This window comes from Brassica rapa, unplaced genomic scaffold (genome assembly GCF_000309985.2).
Source record: "Brassica rapa cultivar Chiifu-401-42 unplaced genomic scaffold, CAAS_Brap_v3.01 Scaffold0894, whole genome shotgun sequence".
NCBI lineage: Eukaryota > Viridiplantae > Streptophyta > Magnoliopsida > Brassicales > Brassicaceae > Brassica > Brassica rapa.
In genome coordinates this window covers 20173-25881 of record NW_022610830.1, presented here as the reverse complement: position 1 = coordinate 25881, position 5709 = coordinate 20173, and the positions used below count along the sequence as shown (strand labels likewise).

General features: G+C 46.1%; 1 protein-coding gene across 1 annotated transcript; it reads left to right on the top strand.

Annotated features, from left to right (window-relative positions):
* The first annotated feature begins 277 nt into the window (after positions 1 to 277).
* Positions 278 to 2089, top strand: LOC117131303. The gene is made up of 2 exons (XM_033283554.1): positions 278 to 950; positions 1059 to 2089. Exons 1-2 carry the CDS (start codon positions 278 to 280, stop codon positions 2087 to 2089), a joined length of 1704 nt encoding a protein of 567 aa, XP_033139445.1.
* The last annotated feature ends 3620 nt before the right edge of the window (positions 2090 to 5709 follow it).

Sequence of the window (5709 nt, the reverse complement as noted above, 5' to 3'; positions counted from 1 at the left end):
GTATGTTCTTACGATGAAGAACATGGGTACCTATAAGTTCGAAGGAGAAGCCGACACCTTCAAAGCAGATACATGGCTACGGCGTGTAGAGAAGAACTTCTCAACCACCAGGTGTCCATACGAGTACAAGAAAGACGTAGCTGTGCATTACTTGGAGAAAGACGCATTGTCTTGGTGGGAGAGTATCACACGAAGACAAGGAGTAGAAGACATGGATTGGGATGCATTCAAGCAGGAATTTTAGAGGAAGTATTTTCCTCCAGAAGCAAGAGACAGAATGGAGCAAGCATTTCTTCGATTGGAGCAAGGTGAAAGGAGTGTTAGGGAGTACGAATCAGAATTTCTCAAGCTCAGTCGATACATCTACTACGAGGACGGAGATCAAGCGGTGTTAGTTCGTAAGTTCTTACGAGGTCTTAAGCCAGAGATCGGGAGTTGTCTACAAGCCGTCAACTTTGTGAGTTTGTTCGAGTTAATAGAGAAAGCAGTCAACGTGGAGGAGATGGTAGCAGCTGAATGTGAACCAACCATTGGATCAAACCCCAAACCTCAGAGCAGTCAGTCCAAGGATGATAAGTTGCGAACCAACCAGAAGAAAGGAAGAAAGGGTCAGTTCAAACGACATGGAAAGAAGCCGAAGGCACAGGTGACATGCTACAATTGTGGTCAGTTGGGACATTACTCTCGTGAATGCACCAACTCAACGGCTGAGAAGACGGATTGGAAGGCATCGGTTACTTGCTACAGCTGTGGAGAGAAAGGTCATTTTGCCAACGAGTGTACTGTGAACCGTCCAGGACAGGGAAGAGGATCGTCTGCGCGTACCCAACCAAACCGACCGACCAGAGAACACCCAGCCGGGCGTCCTGCATCCGAAGGGAGAGTCTATGCCTTGGAGATGGAGGAAACTCCATCTAGTGCTCCGGGACCGTCGAGAGGTCCTGTGACAGGTTTGTTTGGGTGCTAACTCTCTTTTGCGTGTTTATTTCTGTGTAGAGTAGTTAGTAGTTTGTTGTGTTAGCATTCTGGATGAATGCTAGTGTGTTGATCTTTGTTAGGATCATTGTTGGTTGGTGGAACCCCTGCTGTTGTTTTGTTTGATTCGGGAGCCACCCATAATTTTCTGAACCCAGTAGTAGCCTCTAGATTTGTAGGAACCCTTGTGACCCGTGATATTGATATCTCGGTGTTAACCCCTGGAGGCCAAACCTTGAAAGCTGAAAAGGTGTTGTTGGATGTGCCTATTGTGCTTTTACACGCAACCCTTTTAGCCAACCTAGTGGTCATGCCCTTAGAAGATTTCGAGGTTATTTTAGGAATGGATTGGCTGTCAAGGCATCGGGCGTGGCTGGACTGTGCAAGAGGAAGAGTTTTCTTTGAAGACGACCATCAAGGAGTATTGGCGTATTATGGGATCAAGCCTAGCGTCTCAGCAACGTTCGTCACAGCAATGAGAGCAGAGAGAGCCTTAGTGGACGGCGAGGTCTACTTGGTATCGCTTACGTACATCGGAGAGGAGACAGGAAAGGAATTGAGAATGGAAGACATTCCAGTGGTCCAAGAGTTTAAAGACGTGTTTCGGGCGTTAACGGAGTTACCACCACCTCGGAGTAACCCGTTCACCATCAACTTAGAACTGAGCGCTGCACCTATCGCCAAGGCACCTTACCGCATGGCACCAGCAGAGTTAGCAGAGCTCAAGAAGCAGTTGGAGGATTTACTAGACAAAGGTTTCATCAGACCGAGTTCTTCACCTTGGGGAGCTCCGGTTTTGTTCATCGACGACATACTCATCTACTCACGGAGCGAGGAGGAGCACAAGGAGCATCTGAGGATGGTACTTGAGAGACTAAGAGACCGGAAGTTGTTTGCTAAGCTCAGCAAGTGTCGATTCTGGAAGAGCGAGATTGGTTTCTTAGGTCATAGAGTTTCCAAGGAAGGAGTTTCGGTGGATCCAGAGAAGATTGAAGTCATTCAGAAGTGGCCTTGTCCAACCTTAGTAACGGAGATCAGAAGATTCCCCGGATTGGCAGGCTATTACCAAAAGTTCCTGCAAGCTTTCTCATCAATCGCAAAACCTTTGACATGATTGACGGGAAAGAAAGTCCCATTTCTTTGGGATGAGCATACGGAGAGAGCTTTCAACAAACTCAAGGAGGCATTGACTACGGCACCAGTTCTTGCCTTACCTCAGCCGGGTAAGGCATATGTTGTGTATACTGACGCATCGCGGGTAGGATTAGGGTGTGTGTTAATGCAAGAAAACAGAGTCATTGCATACGCCTCAAGACAGTTGAAGAAGCACGAGGAGAACTACCCCACACACGATCTGGAGATGGCGGCCGTTGTTTTTGCATCAAAGATATGGCGCTCGTATCTTTATGGAGAAAGCGTTCAGGTATTTACGGATCACAAAAGCCTTAAATACTTGTTCACTCAGGCGGATCTGAATTTGCGACAAAGACGGTGGATGGAATTCATTGCGGACTACGACGTTCAGATTCAGTATCACCCAGGAAAAGCAAACGTGGTTGCTGATGCATTGAGTCGACGAAGAGCTGTAGTAGACTCAGAGCGAGATTTGGAGAAGTTATCAGACGAATTCAAAAAGGTAACTTTAGCTGCACTGGAAGGAGAATCTAGTGAACCATTGGGAATGCAAGCCGTGAACCAAGCCAGTTTGATACAACGTATTCGAGGAGCGCAGCAGCAAGACAAAACCGGCTTAAGGGTTATAAGAGCTGGATTTGCCAAAGCTGTCCAGGAGTTGCTTGCACAGGACCAAACCGGATTCAAGCAACTATTGATCCAGGAGTTGTCTGACTTAAAGCTGGAAGACACCGGCTAACCATTAGAGGTTCCAGACCCCTTCCATTCAATCCAGTTCTCCTCCATCGGCCAGAATGAAGCCGGCCTGATCATTTCCACCTTCATACTCAATCCATCCAACCAACTTGCTTCTGGTTCAGAGATATAGCCGACCATCAGAAGGAGTAGTATGTGTTGTACTCCTTTTCCTTATCGGGTTTTGTCCAACTGGGTTTTCCCGAAAGGTTTTAATGAGGCAACATGCAAGCATACTATGAGTTCTGATCCGGACATCTCAAACCGCGACCGGTCTATTGTTTTTCTTTAATTTATTTCGGTTAAGACTTTGGCCATTTTTCTAGGCCTTTCTATCTTTTAAAGTCCATTGAGGAACACCTATTTAAACCCTTGTAGTTGCCAATTTTAGGCTAAGTCTTTTTATGAAATCGTTTTTGCTTTAGCAAATAAACCCTAAGTCTTTCAGTTGTTTGAAACCATTGAGAGCAGCCGTCTGACATAACAAAGAACCGATCCATTGTTCTTTGTGGAGTCCTTCGATCCATTCCATTCCTTCTCCGAATCTTGAGAGAGACATACATCCAGCAAGAGCCGGATCCATATCTATCCTTCCATCCGTCCTTGGCATCTTATTGAGAGAGACAGACGTCCAGCAACATATTCCATCCGCCAAACTTCTCTTTTCTCTATCTTTTGTTCTAGATTTCATTCATCCATTCTATAAAACCCAAAAGAATCATATCTTGCTTATTTATCATTCATCCATTAGTCTCTCGGTTTCTCTTCTTGTTTCTATTGAAAACTCATAAAAGTTCATATCTGTTTTAGGTACAATCCCAAACAAGAGACGACCCGGCTGGTACCGTCCATCCGAGCCAAGGCTGAACCGCGGAATGGCCATCCGACCGTCCGTCCGTCCATCCAATCCAACCATCCGTCCCGTGCCTACAACATTAGGACAAAAAGGCAAGTGTTCCATGGCCAAGAAAGAAGGTTGAGGACGTAAGGAAACTTAGACTTAACCTTATAAGAGCAAAGAGACAGCTAAGACGAGTGAGACGGTAGCTGGACGAGATGGTGAAGTAGCTCGACCAGCTCACGCTACAACTCAACCGGAACACCCGGAAAATAGCGTCGACCCAGCCACGATCGACATGGTCAAGGCGGACATCGCGACGTCTACCGCCGAGTAAGAACACTCGCGGCATGAAACAGAACTACGAGATGGCTTGATCCTCGAAAGGGGTACGTAGGCAGCTCGTCAAAAGACGAGTTCAGCTATCCCTCTCTAAACAGGGGGGGGGGGGGGGTGTGGGTGCGTATACTCGTATACTCCCACTTAGAAAAATCGCCATTATTGTAATCGAGTTTTTAGAAACTTCAAAAACTTTTACTACAATATACGTTGTCCTTTTATATCGAAAATGTTTACGCTTCAGTAAAACACAAAAGAAACTTTCAGGACACGCCTGGAAACATTAAGACTCTTGTCTGCGGCCTCATCCGGCCCAAAAATCGCAAAAATTATCATCTTTCAAACACGCAAGGATACACGTATAATCCCCGAAACAATTGCGAGACGTCGCAAAAGTTAAAATTCGAGGATAATACTAAAAAATTGTCCGAACGCGACCATCAAAACCTTACACCCCGTTCGTCAATTGGCCCCGGCGAACACGCTAGCCGTCTTAAACAAAAGCAATTCGATCACTCTTTTGATCTTCAAAACGTCTAGCATAAAGACAAAAGCGCGCTACAACAAAAATCCGAAATTTTGGTCTAGCACTTCCAGTTGACTCTGAGAAGATGCTCGATTCGTACCATACAAGTCATATAAGCCGAGAACCTATCGCGGACTTTAAATTGGTACGAGTCAGGAAGAAATCGCAACAGGAAAAACGATAGCCGGCTAGTCACCGCACAAACCTTAACCGAAAGTAAACCTAGGTCTTGCCCTAAACCCAACGGTCTGGTCTCAAACATCTCAAGGCATGATATCTAAAAGATACGAGATCCTAAACCATGTCTCTCCGTTCGTGTCTCAATGTTCTCGAAAATCGTAACGATAAGTAAACTTTTACGAAAAAATCACGAACGAACCAACAGATCGAACGTCTCATCGGAATTAAATATGAGACGACAACTCATATTTACTTCGAACCTACTCAGGAAAATTCGAAAAACGAATCATTCATATAAAACCGCGTAAAGCGGTAAGGGGATTCGAAGCCACGAACGGCCAGTCCTGGAAAATTTAAATACGGCCATCTGGACCTAAACGAAATCCAAATTTAAAAGGCCACACTCGGCTAAAAACAGATAAACGATAATCCAATTCAACCATCGACGCAAAGGATCGGTCCGTCCAATCGCAACCTTCTCACCCACCAAAGATGGGATCCTCAACGGTCGGTTCTGCATCATCCTCAATCTCGGTCGGCCTTTGACGACTGCTCTGCCTAGTGGCATAGACAGCATGCAAGGAGGTATCTTCAAAAAACACCCCCATGTCATCATCAATCGACGAACTGAAACGAGATCGATGAGCTTCGACTGCAGCGCGGACCCTCGCGGGAGAAAAGTGACCCCAAAACAGTGGGCCACCACGGAGAAGGTTTCGAACGACGCATAGATCTTCCGGAAAAGGGGGAATCGGGTTGTGCACTACAAAATAAACATAGTTCAGATATAAAGTAAAAAATGGGTGGTAAGAAAACCACGAGCGATCATTCAACACGTTACCTCCTACCCCCCCCCCCCCCCCCCACAGTCGCCTAAACGATGGAAGGCACTCCGCGGCGACCGAGGCTTGATCCAATCTAACGTAAAAAAAATAACTCTTCCATCCACGATCGCCCTGTGGGAATCCTTTCAGGACTTCCA

Coding starts and splice junctions, on each gene's coding strand:
- LOC117131303 (XM_033283554.1), top strand. CDS start 278: ATGGAGCAAGCATTTCTTCGATTGGAGCAAGGTGAAAGGAGTGTTAGG. Junction 951..1,058: donor GTCGAGAGGTCCTGTGACAG/GTTTGTTTGGGT, acceptor GATCTTTGTTAG/GATCATTGTTGGTTGGTGGA.